We start from the raw sequence: 17,211 nt of genomic DNA on the forward strand, positions 1-17,211 counted from the left end.
GAGTAGTTCATAAATGTTCCATTTAATGGAAGCGCTGGAATTTCTTTTCAGCAAGGTACACCATATATTTCTGCTTCAGTAGAGAATATAGTAGAAGCTCATAACAATACAGAATGAAGACTTGCAAAAAATGTTTATTCATGTAATTTATGGCATTTTCTAAAATGCATTTTTTTTCTCCCTTAGAGACGTGAAGAAACTGACTAATGATTCAGACACAGAGATGTGAAATATTGCATCAATAAGATTTTTTCATACATTTTTTTCCTAAACCAAAAAGCATTATCCATAAAACATGAGGCAAAGTTACCAGACTGAAAACATTTCCTTGGAAGTAACTCAGAGCACTGATAATTGTGATTAATGTGGCCCACAAACTCCTGTTGACAAGATCTTTACACAGAATCACACAAACAAGAAATATACTGGCCTTTCACTCAACTTTTATCCTCTAGATATCTGTAACTTCATATGCAGAAAGTGTAAATACTTCTGGCTATAGATTAGCAATGCTAATAATGTTAACATTTAAAGTTACTTTTGTAATGTTCCACTTATTCAAATTAATTTTATGTTAAATATTTTGCAATTTTTGTATTTCTTTTTGTAATAAGAGACAACAGTGTGTGTCCTAAAATAAGACTAATTGCATTCCTTTCCATTTTCTTCAGAAATTTTTGTTCAAGCATTATAACTTCCCCATATTTCAATCAATGTCATTTTTTTCTGCATGTCTTTTGGCACATTTCAGACTTAAGTGTTTTAATTCCTTCCCTGACTGTACACATATTTTGGACATCTGTCTTCCATTCTCTTATATATGTGAAGAGATAAATAATTAATTTTCCTTTTGTTGTAAATGTTCTATTTTCCTTAAACAATATTTTCAGTCTGTGGAAGAACAGGAATGCTGTTTCTCTTGAGAATGCTTTCCGTGCAAGACGATGAACAGGGGTATCCCTGAGAGAGGCTGCAGTGTTGTGCAGAATTCTTTTCAACTAATATATTTTCATTTATGACCACCTTTCTGAGCTAACACCTGCTAGAAAGTGCTTGGAAGAAATTCCATGGAGATTTCAGATTTTGCTTATTGAAATCCTGCTGTTACTATCTTTTTGGTCAGTCTTTTTAAAATGAGAAATATGATTCCTTACTGAAATTTACATTCTTCTTTAATCTTTCCTGCTCCCTCCTGGTTCCACGATGAAGTTTTTTCAAACTACTATGTGTCTGTCTCCTTGGGTTGTTCAGCATAGCCCTGAGCCTGATCTGCTCTTCTAAGAAGAGGTGCTTTAAATTTGAGAATCCTCAGCTCTTGAGTGGATTTGGCCTCCAGGGCCAGCACATGTTCATCTCCCCTGTACTTCTCCTTTTGCCCTGGAGTAAAAACCTGATGAAAATTGCCTCTGCACCAAAATCCTTTTAACCTCTGGAGGCCAGACAGTGCCCATTTTGGTTGAAAGACTTAGGGACCTTGAAGGCAAAGGTGTTATTACAGAGTGTAAATGGGAGGATGGTGATATTAAATGCAGGTCTTTCAGACACTAAGTTGACTTTTTATAGTTCAGTGAGCCAAGGAATCTAGGGCAAGGTTATTTTCTTACATACTTGAGGGAAGGCCTTGAAATAGGAGAGTCTTCATGGTGGATTTTAGGGAATGCATTACATTTTCCTCTCAGAATATGGTGGTAATCTATAAACTCAAATGTCTGATGAGAGGCAGCAGTGATAATACCAGGTAAGAGAAACAGGACATTCTGCCTCTTAGAGAGCTCAGAAAAATGGGAAATGTGATGTGCATTATTTGGAAAAGTACAAGTAGCATCTGTTCAGATGCATTTTGTTGTTATTTTCAACCACTCCATGTTTTTATTGCCGATTTTGTCAAAAAACCCAAACAAGTTTTGTATCAAAGGGGATTTGTATGAGATATATACAGGTAGATTGTCCAGGATTTATCATACTGCCTTCAAGTATTGAATGACCTTAATTGGTTTCAATGGAACATCCATGTACATTCATTGTATTTAATAAAACCCAAGAAAAAAGAATTTTTAAAACAAAATTATTATTCTCATGTGAAGTATGAAACTGAGGTCTTGAAAAACGTGTCTGGGCTATTCAGGATAAGAATCAATGAAGCTAAGAGCCCTCTGGTATTTCTAAAAGGGATCCTTTCAGAGATATGGTATAGGTCTTTTGGTAGGATGAGGAGGTTCCAGGGCTGATGCCTGGGTAATCAAGCTGCTCTCTCTCCTAAGATGCACCCAGCAGTACCACTTTGGAATTTCACTGTGATGTGCCAGAAACCCCCATTTCTGCCTCCTCATTTCAGACTGTGAGAATGGCCTTCATTTCTGGTCCCCTGGGCAGTGGCTGTGTGGCATCTTGTAAGGCCATCTGGCACCTCCCCTCCTTCTCTAGGTCTTGGGGTTTTATTCCTTATTTTTCCACCAAAATGATTCTGTGCTACACTGAAGCTGTTTATTTAGCAGCACCCAACAATGTAGATCAATTTGCATGTTCAGTTGATACTGCCAAGTTCATATCCTTTCTTGAAGAACTAGGAGACAGTCAGAAACAGTGGAAATACTTTTCCCTCTTTCTTACTGTAGTTACATATTATGTTGGATATGGACACATCTTCATCTTTCCTAGATCAATGGAGAGAGATGATTTGGAGTAAGTTGTGCCTGTAGTTTCCAGCTTGTTTTCAGTTCAGGGGAAAATAGAAAGCATCAAGTGTCACTTGGAAATGTTTTCTGTATGGACACATCTTCACTTTTCTAATTAGCTGATATTGTAAAGCCTGTGTTGGAAACTTCAAAGACCCCTAGTTGTATTTAGGGGAAAGAAATTACTTAAGCTAAATGTTGCAAAATCTTTGCAAAATTGAATACCAATGTAACTGTTAATCCTTGTTTTCCAGGAGTATGTGCTTTTTAATGTGGATGTGGAGATTCAGCCATAATTCTACTTACATGTGCATAGAGTTGAGGAGCAGAGCTAAACCAACTGTTTCTTTTACTCTTTTAAACCTCACCTGATTCAGAGACTGCATTTTTTTATAGATGTATGTTATAATGCTCATTGCTAAAGGATGCTATAATTGACTGTAGAAACAAAAGTATTATGTTTTTGTCGTAATGTATCTAGTTCAGATTCACTCTGAACCTTTGCCTAAGTGAAGGAACTTCAGAACCAGGACTTTGTTCAGTTCCCTTTGCCTTTTCTCCCCCCTTCCCAAAGTGGTGTAATATGTAAGTATTTGTTGTTAAAAGGGAAGAAAAAACAATTTGACAATAACGGGAGTCTCAAGACTTCCTTGAAAGAACTGTATGGGGAATGATAGGTCAGCTCAGAAAGCTGTTCTCAAAGAAAATTGAATGTGCAGTTTGGTAGTTGAGCCACACTGTGTCGCCATTGGACTTCACTTCCTTCCACTCTATCTTTCTCATTATAGGTGAAGATATTTACAAAGCCAAAGAAGAGGGGTCTGAAATGTGGGGGGCAGTTGAAGTGCAAGAAGATGAAGATACTCTTGTGGAAGTTCCACTGGACCAGGTAGTGATCAAGCTTTAAATAAATGGCTTTGCTTTTTTTTTTTTTTTTTTTAGGATTACAGATTGTGTGTTGTTTCTCTTTCCTCAATTTCTTTCAAGTATACAGCATAATGCTGTGGGGATGACTGTAAGCTCAACAATACTGCTTCTTTTGTGGCAGCTTTAGCAAATCTCCCTTTCTGTGTTAATATGTCAAATGTCAGTTACCTTTTCATCAGCTTCAGAATTGCTCTGAGAGCTCTTACAGAGCCTTAGAGAAGCAGGACACCCTACAGTTACATCCTACCAAATAGGTTCACCTGAATTACACTCTCTTTGTACTGGTGGAGCAGTATTCCTCCAGACCTGGACCACAACAGGTTCAGATTTAGCAGATTTTTGTTAAAGCTGACTACACTTTGTTCTGTTGGACCAACATGGTGCTTTGTTAGCCTATTTTTTAATCCTAAGATTTATGTGCAATAAATAGGCCTTGATAACTGAACATAAGATTATATCTCCCTTTTTTGTGCTTTGATTTGTACTCCTGTGGACTGAAATAATACAAGGAATAAGTAAATTGAAGCTTATTGCAAGGAAGAGAAGAGTGGAACTGTTCAAACTATTTGCTGAAAATGTATGTGGTTTCTTTCTGCTAATAATTGCTCAAAAGACAGTCCTCTTTTTTCATCTTATGTGTTTGTAGGAATTCAACTTATTAATCTTTGTTTCCTGTTACATTGTGCTTTTGGTGTCTATTGATGATGGCTTGGGGCCAGTCAGATTGGCCACAAGAGAATTTTTCTGATCATGGTTTGATGTAAGGAATCACAGTTCGTCCAAAAGATTTGTCAGGCTGAAAATCATCCCAGTAACATCAGGGATCTTGGGCATTTGTCTGACTTACTGGTGGTCAGTAGAGCTGAGGAGTGGTTGTTAATGTGAGTCTGTGGGCAAATGGGAGGGAGTTAAAGATAATAGTTTGTAAATACACTTCAATTACCCAGGGCAACCCAATGGAGCATAAACAATCTAGGAGATTTCTGAAGGGTGTTGTAGACAGGTTTTTGATGTAGGTAGTGTGAGACATAGGTGAATCACTCTGCTAGATTTGCTTCTCAAAAATAAATAGAAACTTTTTTGGGATGTGACAGTGGCAGCCTTAGTTGCACTGGCCATGAGATGGTCAGAGTTTAAGCCCCTGCAGAAAGTGCAGGTGGAAAATAACAAATAAAAATCCTAGACATTCGGAGAGTTGCCTTTGGCTTGGTTGGGAAACTGCCAGAGGATCCTGTGTGTGACTGCCCTGAAATGTGGAGGAATTCAGGAGATCTGGTTGATTTCCAAGAGAATCTTCCTCAAACCACAAGAACTATGCTCACTGTGCAAGACAGCAAGCAGGCATAGCAGGGGGCCAGTTTGAGCAGAGGACTCCTGACCTCACACTAAAAGAGGCAGAAGAGGGGATAGACTCCTAAAAAGCAGTATAGAGACATTGCCTGGATATGCAGAAATAGGATTGAGAGAACCAAAGATTGCTGAGAAATAGAAACTGGTGCATGTGATTGGGAATAACCACCATGGATTTGGTATGGATTTGCTATGGACAGATGATACTTCAGCCATTTTATTGCCTCAGTGATGAAATAAGTGCCTCTGTGGAGAAAGGGAGAACAGTTATAGTCCTTTATCTTGCTTTCAAGATAAAGGACTTCCCTATTTGTAGGAGAAATTGGAAGAAGTGTGGTAAGTATGGGGAGGAAAATATCCTTAATGAGGGTAGGGACTGGATTTGTGGGCTAAAAGGTAGGTGAAAAACTGGCTGGTTTGGTGAGATTTAAAAGGTCAGCTAGTTGAGATGTAACTGGCACCTGTTTACAGATGGTAATCCTCAGGGTTTGATACTGGATCCGAGACATTATAATGTTCATGTTCATGGATAGCATAGATAATGGTGTCGGGGACACCCTTATTCAGACCCAGCTGTCACTATCGAGTGAATGCAGGGCTGTCTTTCAGAGCAATCTCAGCAGCTTGCAGGAGTAGGATGACTTGAGCCTCATGAAAGTCCACAAAAAAGAGGTACAGCATTGGGCAGCTGTAATGCAGGGACTGTCTCAGTGCAGTCTTGACACAGGTGAGCTAGAAAGGAGCTGCAGAGAGGGCCGTGCATCTCCTGTGGTTGGCAGGTTGGGTCAGCAGCACTCCCTGTGGGGATGAGGTGGACTGGGCAGGCTGGGCTGGTGAAAGCACAGCCAGAACATCAAGGTCACTGTTTATCTTTCTTGACTCAGCATCTCTGAGGTTGCATCTAGACTATTTGTCCTTCTCAGCAGAAGAGAGATATTTAGAAACAGGAGAAAGTTCAGCACAGCAACAAACTGAAAAGTTTAGGGGCTGTAGCTTATGACACTATTTATATTTAATTGCTTACTAAATAGTGCTTACTGTTTAGTTGACTGACTTTTAAAATTTATTTGTATTGTGTAAAAGAATTCTAGGCATATATACCTCTAGCTTGTGACCTGCTTTTAAAAACACTACCTGAAGGGAAATAGATGTTTTATGAACTTATTAGCCACTATGAAGACTGACACCATATAATCTAAAGAAAAAATACAGATTTTATCTTAGGCTCCTGTTGCTAAGAAGGGTCAGTCTCATTATTTATTCACTTTAATGGGAAGAAATGTTGCTCAGCTATTTTATAGACATTGTTCTTGTAGGCACATGTATTAGGTGATAATGGCAACAAGAACATGACTGTCTTGGTCCCTGATAGAAGGAATGCTACAGCTGTGTCTTCTCACAGCACATACCTGCCCTAGCCTCAGAGTCTCATATGGTGAACACCTTCGGGCTCATCAGCCCTGTTAATTGTGGTTGTCCTGGTGAGGTGTCGTGATAATTAGGATGTGTTGTGTTATATTGATAGCACTGACATTGGGGAAGAACATGCCAGTTGTTGTCTTAATCTTTATTTCTTATGACATTCTGAAGCACATCCTGCTTTGGTCTTGACAGTGTAATAATAAAATTCAGAAATGATTAGCCTGTTTATTGGCCTCTGAAGGCATGTAAAGAATTCCTCTGGGTAGTGTAGAACATTTGGCTGTGTAAATTGGGTTGTCAGGCCTTAGTTTCTAGGCTGACTGCAATTCATATGAAATCCAGTGGAGACAGCTGCCTTACTTCTCCATAGAGATCCAACAGCACAGGCAGTAGCTCTGTGTGTCTCACCAGTTTGCCTCTGCCAGTGGATGGTGACCATCCCTAGGGAGGGGGAGAACTCTCTGCTACTACCTCTCTGTTTGGCAGTGGAACTGTTCACACAGTTGCCAGTGAGCGTCAGATGTGCTGGCAAGCTTGCAATGCTAGGAACTTGCTGGATACCTCTAAGCTCATGTACCAAGCTCCATCCATCATGTTCAGATGGAAATATTTTTCACTTGCTACCAACAGATGTTTCTATCTGGACAAGGAACTGGAAGTAGGTGTATTTGATGGGGAAAAAATATTAAATAATTGGTCATGCACACTATGAATAATCAGATTTTCATGTTTCCATAAAAGCCAAACAAAGCACCAAAATTTATTGCAACACAAGTCATGGCTTATATATAATGTTAAAACTTCGCATATAGTTTCCTTGATAATCTGGCAAGAAGCCATGTCCTTCTGAGTAGCACAGGGTACTTTTTATTCCCACATAACTAAGGTCACTCTAACTGTAGAAGCATTTAGTATTTTGCATGTTCAGGTTCATATTAATGACCATTTAAAATTGTTTTAAATTCTCTTACGTTTTAATCACAGAAATGCTGATTTTAGATTTTCTTATCTGCACTGCAGTTTCTGTTATTGCTAGAAATATGGGAAAGGACAGCCAGCCAGGGCTTGACTATCTTGCATAATGCATAAATATTTACATGCCAGCTTTCACTAGAATGCTGACACTTCTGATAGGCTATCATTTCCATCAGCCACATAAATGAGGTGGTGAAGACAGAGCTTCATTTTTTTTTCTTTTATGCACCTTCTCTGTCTTGCTGTTTGAAGTACACAGTTGAACAAATGCCAGATTAGCCATTAACCAAACCTAGAGTTATACTGGCTAGACTCTTGCTTATGTCCTGTTCTGTAAAATGCTGTCTGCCAGCTGAAAACACATTAAAAGAACGGGGTTTGCTTTACTCCAGACTAGCTGACAGTTGTAATTGAACATCAAGGAAGAAAAAAATTAGTATTTTGCCTTAAACCAAACCAGACCTTTCTGTTCTATATTCTTTACCAAGGCTTGAGCTCCCAAATACAAAATGATTAGTTTCTTCTTTTGACATGCAGGCTTACTCCAAGTTGGTTGTTTGCATCATTGTGTCAACATTCATGGAGACTGATGACAGACTATGAAATCAGTTGTGCAAATAGCAAGGGAACAAGGTGGTTATTGACAGGGAGGCATCAAAATAATAGTAGTTTCTTATTAGAGATGGTAATTAAGTGTGTTAGCTTGAATTTGCTGGTAATAATGCAAATATATTCAAAGTAACTCTGAGAGAAAAAATTCTAACTTTTAGAGCTTTCAGAGAAAGCAACTCTTTCATTCTATATGAGTTCTGAAATATAAAAGCAGCAGTTTCTAGTAATAATACTGAAATAACACTGCTAGTTTGCACTGGTTTATCTATTTTCATAAGCATGATTTTTCTTCTCCCATGCTGAGCCATTGGGAAGTGGAGTAAGCATGAGAATTATAAGACTTGAAGTTATCCAGTGCATGACCCCATAAGAAATTCAGGCGTGTTGTTGTGCCAGCCTTTTTCACCATGAGGTACATGATACTGACTATTAAGATGTGATGTAAAAAGAGTCTCTGTTTTGGTTTTGATTTGTTCTTTGGGTTATTTTCCCCCTCCAGATTCATCATCCCCATCTGCTTCTCTCCTGTGTTTATTTGTAAAATTTATCTAACAGGCACTGGTTTGGAGTTTTTCTGTAGATGTTCACATTCCTGGTTCTTTCATTATCCACTTGCTTTCCACTTTTACAGACATGTCCACTGATTAATAGAGTCCTCCACTCATTATTTCCCATTTCCTGGGGTGTAATATGATGTGAGATTGTGCATCTCCCCTAGGTGAGCTGGAGCTGAAGTATGTCATCAGTAGCAGAAAATTTGCACCTTTCATTTGCAGTTTTCATTATGGAATATACATTTTGCTTCAGAGACCCAAGATTCACCTCAGTGAGCAGAATAAAATGTTTATCTTCCCCATTGCCGAAGGCAAAATGTTAAAGTTTATGTTGATTCAACATTACAACAGGCTGAGTGCTTGAAGAGACATTATTTGATTAAAAAAGCTCCAACTTTTCATGAGGAAACATTTTGCACTACATCAGTGAGGATTTCAAAATGGCATTTAGAAAGAATGCATGCAGAACTTCTTATGCTCAAATTTCGCTACAAATGATGCAGCTGTAATTTAAGCCTTATGAATTTTGAGTGCTGACAAGCCAGCAGATAATGTTTTCCACTGCATGTTCTTCTTTCAGCTGCACTGATTTACACTTAATGTTACTGTTAGTCTGTGTGAGATAGGGAACCTTACTCTGATTCGTTCCTTGCAGTTTGGAATGCGAAGGGAGATCTTTCCTCTGTTTCTGCGTTGAGTGACTGTGATTTCTGAAGTTGTAGTAACAATGCCTGATCTTGTCTTTAGAGGCCTGTGTGGCCAACAGTAGAAGGGTCTTCACTTCTGAGTGAAGCCTGGAAATGTAAATCTCTTGTAAAACTAGTTTTGATACCACTTTGAAAAAAGTTTCCACTGTATAACCCTGTTTCAAAAATTTCAGCAGTCCTAGAGCAGGCAGTTTTTCAAATTGCTTAACTTACAGGGTATTTTTAATTGCTTGTAGAAGAACCTTTAAAATTATTTTTGTATTCTTACAGTCTTAATAGGACTTTTTTTGAGATGCCTAACAATTTTCTCATTTACAGGCATGCTCAGCAGATCATATTGCTTTGTAGGAAGTGAAGTTTAAGTAAATTTTATTGAATGCGTGCAAAATGTTGTGGAAAAAATAAACATAAGTGTCACTGAAGTAGATGGAAAAAAGTATTTTGGACTTAGGTATGTATTAGAAAAATAAAGATTGAATGTTTTGAGTTGAATAGGACCTTAAAAATCTTCTCATTTCAGCTCCTCTACCACAGGCAGGGACACCTTTCAGGTTGCTCAGAGCCTCATTATCGTGGTCTGGAACATTTCCAAGGACTGGGGCATCCACAGCAACCTGTTCCAGTTTGTCACCACCCTCACAGTGAAGAGTTTCTTCCTGGTAGCCAATACAACCCTGCCCTCTGTCTGTTTGAAGTCATTCCCCTTGGACCTGTCACTACCTACCCTGGTAAAAAGATGCTCTCCAGATTTTACAAAGACCCCTTCAGGCCCTGGAAGGTGCTGTGAGTTCTCCCTGCAGTTCTCTTCACTCCCAACTCTCTGAGTCTTGTCTTCATAGGAGAGGTCTATGCCTGTCTTATGCTGGGGGCAATGCTCAAAGATGTAGGCTTCTCTATCATGGCTGCATTGTGATAAGGAATGAAGTTTGCTTCCAGTTACTAGACAATGAAACCAATGAAGGGAGTTTGAAAAGCTGTTTTTTCTACATTTCAAATCCTTTGGATTCCATTCATTCTAGTTGACGTTCTGGGCGCTGTGATGTTACGAAAAATTAGACTCTGTGAATTCAGGTGCTGTACATGTTGTAAAAAAAGAAAATAATGGCACCCATCTCATAAAAAAGTTGGAGTTTAAATGTTGTGGGGATAAAGACTTTTTGGCTTCAGGAAAAACAGTGTGTTTTGTGCAAATGTGGGAACTATGTGGGAAGTGTAAGACAGTTGAACCTTAGCTATTCATTTGCTTGTTTTTAAGAGCCTGGGTTTTGTAAATGATGTGGAAGAGAAGAGGGCTGCTGTCACTTAGCAACACTTTCTGGTTCAGGAACAAAATGTTTCACTGGTGGAATCTGTGCAGTGCTGCTACAAAACATTCCTGAGTGGAAGCAGGGGAGCTCTGTTCTGGAGAGTTTTGGTGCAATTGAAGTCAAGTGTTCCTGTTGCTGCATTTGTGAGATGTATTCATGCTGCTTTTCATGACCATTGAGATTTTTGTTGTCTATCTCATTGTTTGTCTGCTGTGACCATTAGCCAAGTAAACATTTCCGAACAATTTCAATAAAGCAATATTATGTTTTATGTTAATGGTCCAAAATAATTTCTGCCTCAAATGTTTTGTGATACTGCACTTTTCAGTATCAGTCATGTACAAACCTTCTGAGAGGTTTGCATTAGCATCCCTAGAGGAAAAGAAGCCAAATGCTTCAATGTCTGAAGATTTCCTGACTTACTGCTTTTGAGTGATGATGGCATTTGGTAATGTAACTCTTAATGAATGATAGCATGATGAGTGTAATTAGAATACATCTTTCTTTTTTAAACACTCTGTTTTTGCTGAGATTAAAAATACTGTCAAGCAATCATACTTTTTGAATGCAAAATGAAATTGGCTCTGTTCCTCATCAACCTGTTAGTTAAGTCAGGAGGTTTCCAGAAGGCAAGCTGGGTCCATGTTTCCAGCAAGAAGCTGAGAATTGCTTCAGTTTTTCTGCGTGCCTTTGGTTGAATATGCTTTTCAGTGTACATATAGGAGTCTTTTGTCAGTGAGTCTTTTTATTGCTAATCCATGACAAGCAAAGAACTGTTCTCACATTCACAAAGGTATGGTTTGAAAACTAGTTATTTTAAGTGATGTGGTTTCAAGCATGAAACTGCAAAAGCATCACCTTCACTTAAAAGAAGCAGCCAGCAATGCAAAAAGGAAGGTTACTTCCTATTTTCTTTCAACTATTCAAAGGGCAAAATTACAAATCTCTATGATTAGTTCTGGCTATAGGAGGAATGGGGATAAACTAGCACAGTGACTGGAAAAGCTCCCTTCTCTAGAACTCGCTTGATTGTGAAAATTACCTTAAGGAATAGGAATATTTCTCCAGTCCGAGCTGTGCAGTTGATTTTTGAGGTGTGTGGGCAGAACTAGACTTATTTATTCTGTAGTTCATTACAGTATCCCTGTTCAGTGGCTGGTTGCTTCCAATACGAGGTTTTGATGTGCCTTTTGTTCTCTGATATGATCCTTGATATCCCCATGATAACTGTGTTGCATAGAGGTGATAGACCTCAGGCACTCAGGCCTGGAGATACATCCAGAGCTATTTCTCTGGATTTGAGGTGCCCTGAGCTTCTATAGGAATTGCAGATGTTAGGGACAACATCCTGTGAGCCGACACGATGGCCAAAGGCTGAGCTCTGGACTTCTGAGCTGCAAGAAGAGCACTCCCACATCTGTCTTGGCTATCCATCCAGTTCATTCCATACAGGAAGTTCTGACTGAGAATATTTTGATTATTTAAAAGGTGACTGATGAAAAGATGGGAAATGTCACTACTTCCCCATCAGTGTACAAGGTCATTGCTGACCTGAGTCTGGTAATTTCTGCAAGGATAGGTAGGTCTCTATCAGCATACCTGTTTTGCTTTCAGTGTGCCCATCCTGATTTATTCTGACTGAGAAAGAACAGTTTGTGGTAATTTTGGTGCATATATATTAGGCAATTTTACAGTCTTAGGTGGAGGTATGGATGGACTGCATCAAATTCAAAGAAAAGGTTCCCAATGACTCCAGGGGACTTTAAATTACACCGTGACCCACCAAGTACTTTAATGTAAGCTTTAGTTCATTATTTCAGGTTCACTGCTATCACTGAAACTGTTCAAGAAGGTAAAGTTAAGCCTTTACAGCATTTACAGGCTTTGGACTATTAAGACATCTGTTTTTCTCCCTTTTTCTGTTTTCTTCCCTGTGTGTATAGATGCAGATAAGCATTCTCTTTTCCGTAATATGAAAAATACAAAATTTGCTAAGTATACCTCTTTCTCAGTGAAGCAGGTGTACTTAAATTAGAGAATGCTAATTTATGCATAGTGAGTAGGTCAATAAGATCTCATTAGGAAGTATCACACCTTTTTTGTATAAAGGACAATGTATATTTGGTGGGTGATTTCGGCCTTCAGTTTCCTCTCTACAGTCCTGTCTTATGTCTGCTGTGCAGTCTGAAATGCAGTCAGTGGTCATATCCACATTTTAAAGGCTGCCTTTGACTCTGCACGCAGAGAGAACTGTACCACATTTTAGATTGCCTTGTGAAAGATCTTTTCCTCTGGGTCAATGTTGATTTTTAACTTGTTTGAAATGTCCATTCTTATGTAGTGTAGTTTGAAAAGAGATTACATGAAGAATGCATTTTCTTTCCAATTGTTAGCTGAAAATGTGGCTTTTTATTTTTGTCTGTAATAGTAATGAAATAGTAATGTCATAGTAATATGCTTAGCTATCTTGAAATTTTCAGTTACTATGAAAACATTATACTTGTGCTGATGGGAGTTGTTCTGGGAGTTGTTTTCATCTTGTTTTCTGGTATTATTTTTTTGCAATATAGCTTGATTGGTAAAGTTAAATTAGTTGGAATTTTTATGTTATTTCATGCCTGTTCTATGCTCTGTGAGCTTTCAGTGGGTACAGTTCAATAATGCTGTGTTTATATTCTATGTTGCTCACATTTAACTCTTCAAAAATTTGCATCCACACCTATTTTAGACAGATAAGGTCATATGAGTCTAGCTAGCATAGCACTTTAGGAAGTCACTGTCCCTCAAATGTCCACTGTGTTTCCATGCCAAAGACTGCTTCCACAGCAGTGGAACCAGTTAAAGCAATGGGATACATATGTTTCCACCATGGCATAAAGCCTACACACTTTCTTCTGCAGTCCAGAATGAGCCACCATACTAAAGCCATACAGGCAAGAAAAGAGCATGTATTCACTTCTGCTTATACTCACTACCAAAAAGCTGTAAATGTAATGTCTTGGATGACTACAACAGTTAACTGCAAAATTCTGTGTTGACTTTTCTTATCCTCTCTTTATTTAGTGTGTGTAATGTCATACAAGCAGATGTCATTAAGTAAAACCAAACACATTTTTAGCTAGTGGTGTCTGGTGCATGCATTTGTCCAACCTTCCCCTGTTTCTGGTCAGAATCCAGAGCTGCTAATTTCCTCAGCAGACTGAAAGCAAAATAGTAGATATCATGTCTAAGAGTAGTGGGTAACTTCTGAGAATTTATGATCTATAGATTCTTTGCTATCTGTATATGGTGCAGGTTATGAAGGTTGGATCAAATCTGCTTTGGATGGTGCCTTCTTTGAAGGTCACTGTAAAGACTTGGCTTGTTAAAGTTTTATTTTAGTGGTAATAAGGCCAGTTTGATGTTACTAGATGAAAGTGAGTCAGAAAGACTTGAATAAAAAAAACACATAGAAATAACAGTACTTCAAAAATCACTTATGGAGACATTATTTACCTGGTCATATAACCAAGTAATATTTCTGGTAATTCTGTATTCTGTGGATTATTGCAATACAATAATTTATCCTTTTTGCTGCTGTACCAATGTGGCATTGTGCATTGGCATAGAACAGTTGTCTTATGTTGCTACTTAGATATCAGAGGAAGATCAAGATGTTTCATCAAGAGGCTTCAATAAATTCTTGATCTTACTGAACTGGCTTTTGTTAGGAAGTTGAGGGTGATGAGAGAATTATTTTGAAATGTTAGGATTAGTGAGGAGAAGAAATCTTTTGAAGAAACTTCTTTGTAGCAGATACCTGCTTGCTTAAAGGAGCTACTGAGGACAGTAAAATTTCAAACAGTTTTGATTAAGAGATAATATATCACTCTCAGCTTGTTTACTTTAGGTTTAGAGTCTGATGAGGCTGCATAGGAGGCAGACTCCTTGTCACTCCTGTGGGATTTTTTCACTTTATTTTCATTCATACCTCAGCACAAGGATGTAAGTAATCTTGACAGGTGGGAGCATTGGTTGACTCAGTAGTCAAGTTACTCTAAAGCTGAAACTGGAAGGCAAATGACAAAGACCAGACAATTTGTGCGTCCGTGTCCCAGGCTGTCATGAGATGATATTGCCAGCAGCTTTATCCATAATGAGCTTCTGATAACTCTTCTACAAGGTGAGGCAAGATCTTGTTCCTTCTTGCTGCTGGTCCAATTCTGTGTAGGGAAAAATTGCTGCCAAATGTCCAGCAAAGCCTAACCAAGCCATCCTGCACAGGGGTCTTTGGGAAGGGGAATGATGTCTTGGAAGTGACCAGTGGTATTGAGGTCTGCCTCATCTCTCCAGCTACTTTTTTGTGGATTCAAAGAAGGTAGGACCAGTGCTCATGGCATGGCCTGGTCAATAGGTAAAATGCTTCTTGGGGAACAGTTTGTGGGCTAGTAATACATGAATTATCCTTGTGACAGGACTTTACAAACAACTATGTACTATGTGCTAGAAAGCAAGAGAACCTGGAATAGATGGAACACAGTAAGATGTTAGTGTCAGTTAAATCTTGCTCATTCCAGTTGTTTTGAGTGTGGTCAAATGGATTAAACCCTGTGTAATACATTTAAATCTCACCAGCACGTTTTGTAAATGAAGAATAAAAGGGCATTACAGGGTGTAAGTAGAAGAGCATAATTTTCTGTCCATGTAGACAAACCTCAAGTTAGCATACTTATTCCTCAGTAATGATGTAATTGTGAATTTGATGTCTGTCACGTTTCAGAATTGCATGGAGCTTTCTGATTTAAAATGCCTCATACTGCTGCTGCTTTTCCTTTCACCAGAGACCAGCAGAAACTGTAGATGAAGAAGAAAATGTAGAAGAGGAAAATGACAGAGGAGAGGAGGCATATAAAGGAGAAGAAGAATATTCAGAAGTGAATGGAGAGGAAAGAGGGGAAACTGTTAAAGAAAGACTTGAAGTGGAAGAAAACAAAAAGAAATTAAATGAAAATTATGCAGATGAAGCAGGAGAAACACAGAATGTTGACCAAGCAAAGGAAAAGGAACTTACCCATTTAAATGGCAAAAACAATGAAGGAAATGGTGAGGGAATTGAGCACTTGAAGTACCAAGGTGATCTTCAGCCTGAAGAAGAAAAAAAAGAGGATTCTGGCAGTCAGAACCAGGTGAGTGTTTATTCATTCAAACAGTTTTCCTTATGGTATTGTTCCTCATTCATCTCAGCCTTATGCTTCTCATCTGGTCTCTAAGTAGTTAATTTCTGATAAAGTCCTTAGACCATTTATGAAACTTCAATGCATGGAAAAGTTGTTTTCCATCTGTATAGATCAGTTACATCAGTAATTACATTATATGCCCTCCAACTGAGAAAGCAGATGTTTCTCACTATTTGATGAATCTGCATCTTCTACTTTCCTTACTATGCTGAATTTTGAAAAAAAGTAATGAAAAAAAATTCTTGCAGTTTCCAGAAAAGCAGAATCATGTATTTCTACACTACTTTGTCTTTTAGGACAGGCAGAAGAGTGTATTCATGACACCAGAGCCTCATTATTTTGATGAACTGATTTTCACAAAAGTTACATTTCATAAAGAGCTTTTACTTCTGCTTTGTGGAAGTTTAATCTTTTTTTCTTAGAAATTGAAAAATACAGTGGATATGAACAAGGTCCTTCAAAACAAGGGGCTTTAGTCAGTTTAAAAGCAAATATCCTATTAATTTAGATACATGATAACATGCTTGACTTAGATGGAGCTATGCAACCCACCTAAATAAGGAGAACTCCCCTGATTGTCAGATGAACTTACCAGCTCACAGAGTGTGGGAAACAAAGTGTTTTGTTTGATGGGGAGGATCCAGGTCTGGGAAGAGTGGGATTCATGAGTGTCAGAAGTAGAGCAAATTGCTGCACATTCCCTGCCTACAATCTGCTGAAAAACAATCTCTTCCTCTGCTTCCTGTGACACTGTGAATGGTTTCTTGCACTTTGCAACTGGGCTTTCTTCTGTTCCTGTATGACACACAAGAATATTTTTCAATTGAAAGAGCTGAGTAACATGACATTTTCTTGGGCTCTGAATCTATTCTGTGCTTCATAGATTAGATTTTTGTTTTAGATAAACTGTAGTTATTTATGGAAAAGTGAGTGAGCATTCACTTCAAATGCATATGTGGGTCACTGGGTGCTTGATGAAAGAACTGTAGAGAGGGAACCTCTAATGTGAGTGCTTTCTCCTTTGGAAGATATATAAGTATAAAATAAATTAAATTTTTAACCTGGTCACTCTTGGAAAACATTTTTTTATCACATTAAGAATACCTTGTGGAAATTTCAATGTCAAGTGCTTAAAGCTGTATTGAAATGAAGTGAAATTTTTGGTACCCAATGATGTCAACAGTGCCTGTCTTTTTTCTTCAGGGTGATCCTGGTCTTGAAAAGACATCCACAAATCCAAGGGTGACAGTGACCAGCCCACAGGAAAGTGAAAAGAACGACCAGAACAAAGACTATGCAGCAGTTGCATAAACAGGAAAAATGTAATGAGCAGAAAATGGAAAAGGATAACACTTAATATAAAGCATATTATTTTTTATGATTGGTAACTTACATTAGAAAGGCAGGTGAGTACCCACATAATGAGTTGTGAGATGATGATGCTCTATGGACTGGTGAAAAGCAAG

At 38.3% G+C, this 17,211-nt stretch overlaps 1 protein-coding gene across 2 annotated transcripts in view; it reads left to right on the forward strand.

The window, feature by feature from the left end:
- The window catches only part of DCDC2 (doublecortin domain containing 2), a 51,219-nt gene extending 34,100 nt beyond the window's left edge, over positions 1 to 17,119 (forward strand). For both annotated transcript variants that reach the window (XM_079299602.1, XM_079299603.1), the window contains 3 exons: positions 3,464 to 3,564; positions 15,350 to 15,694; positions 16,949 to 17,119. In XM_079299602.1, the coding sequence (XP_079155728.1) occupies positions 3,464 to 3,564; positions 15,350 to 15,694; positions 16,949 to 17,056 (554 nt within the window). In that variant the 3' untranslated portion in view covers positions 17,057 to 17,119. The remainder of the gene's footprint in view (positions 1 to 3,463; positions 3,565 to 15,349; positions 15,695 to 16,948) is intronic.
- Positions 17,120 to 17,211: the final 92 nt, after the last annotated feature.

This window comes from Erithacus rubecula, assembly GCF_903797595.1.
Source record: "Erithacus rubecula genome assembly, chromosome: 3".
In the NCBI taxonomy this organism is placed as follows: domain Eukaryota; kingdom Metazoa; phylum Chordata; class Aves; order Passeriformes; family Muscicapidae; genus Erithacus; species Erithacus rubecula.